Source organism: Metarhizium robertsii, assembly GCF_000187425.2.
Source record: "Metarhizium robertsii ARSEF 23 chromosome Unknown MAA_Scf_19, whole genome shotgun sequence".
Lineage (NCBI taxonomy): Eukaryota > Fungi > Ascomycota > Sordariomycetes > Hypocreales > Clavicipitaceae > Metarhizium > Metarhizium robertsii.
This window is the reverse complement of record NW_011942159.1, coordinates 84,415-85,485: the sequence shown is the minus strand read 5'-3', so window position 1 is coordinate 85,485 and position 1,071 is coordinate 84,415. Positions and strand designations below refer to the sequence as shown.

Here is a 1,071-nt window from a genome sequence, read left to right as displayed (position 1 = left end):
ATCCCGCCTATGACGCATTCTCCTCGGTGGACTACTGGGAGGGCCCCAGCACCCGGCCCCGGGTTATAACATACCTTCGACGCAGCCCTACGTTGTTGGCTGACCAACTCCGGCCCTCACCGTCAAGGGACATGTTGTGGCTACACGTTGATGATACTACCTTTGTGAATGTCTATCGACAACCTGGCGTCCACGAGACTCTCGACCTTCTCGTACAGTGGCCAATTCCCGGTCGATGTGTGGTTGTTGGGGAATTCCCGGTCGATGTGTAGTTGTCGGAGACTTCAACGCCAGACACTACTCCTGGCAAGCGGGAGATACGACCGGTCGCGGCAACGACATCGCGAACTGGGCATCACAGAACGACTTGTCCCTCCTCAATCCACCCAACAAGCCGACCAACCTGCACGGCAACACCATCGATCTCGCCTTCTCAAACATTCCTCGTGCGGAGGCCACGGTGGAGGACCACCTGGCCACAAGCTCGGATCATTTCACGCTGAGCTTGACCATCCCATCCATGCATCAACCCCCTCGTCTGCTCGGCAAGATCCGGGTCACGTCGGACGACGAACTCAAGCGCTTCGCTGAGATCGTGGAGATGGAGGCCTCCGCTCTTCCTATGCAAACATCCTCCACAGAAGGACTCGATGCCTTGGCAGCATCGCTCACATCCATGCTGCAATCAGCGGCCAGCAGGGCCGGGCACCTCACCAGGAAAAGGGCACGGGCCGCGCCATGGTGGAATGACAAGTGTGCACTGGCTGCTGCCGAGTATAGATCTATGAGACGCATCTACCCTCTGGGGTATGGCAAAGAAGCGCAGCTCGCTAGGAAGCGGCTCCAACGGGTAGTCCGCAATGCCAAACGCTCGTTCTGGCAAGCACTGGTTGACAACGTGTCAAGCAATGAAGACATGTTCAAGATCACACGATGGACTAAGGCCCGAAGCCCTTTCCAGCCGCCTCCACTACATCAAAGCCCTTTCCAGCCGCCCCCACTACAAGTAAACGGCACCATCTACTAGACAATGACCGAGAAGGCTACGGCTCTTCGCCAGGCAACTCTCGA

At 57.4% G+C, this 1,071-nt stretch overlaps 1 protein-coding gene across 1 annotated transcript; it reads left to right on the top strand.

Moving 5' to 3' along the window:
• Nucleotides 1–235: 235 nt before the first annotated feature.
• MAA_11762 (reverse transcriptase) lies at nt 236–1,027 on the top strand (the record flags this gene model as incomplete). Its single annotated transcript, XM_011412677.1, has 1 exon — nt 236–1,027. One exon carries the CDS (start codon nt 236–238, stop codon nt 1,025–1,027), a length of 792 nt encoding a protein of 263 aa, XP_011410979.1.
• Between the last annotated feature and the right edge of the window lie 44 nt (nt 1,028–1,071).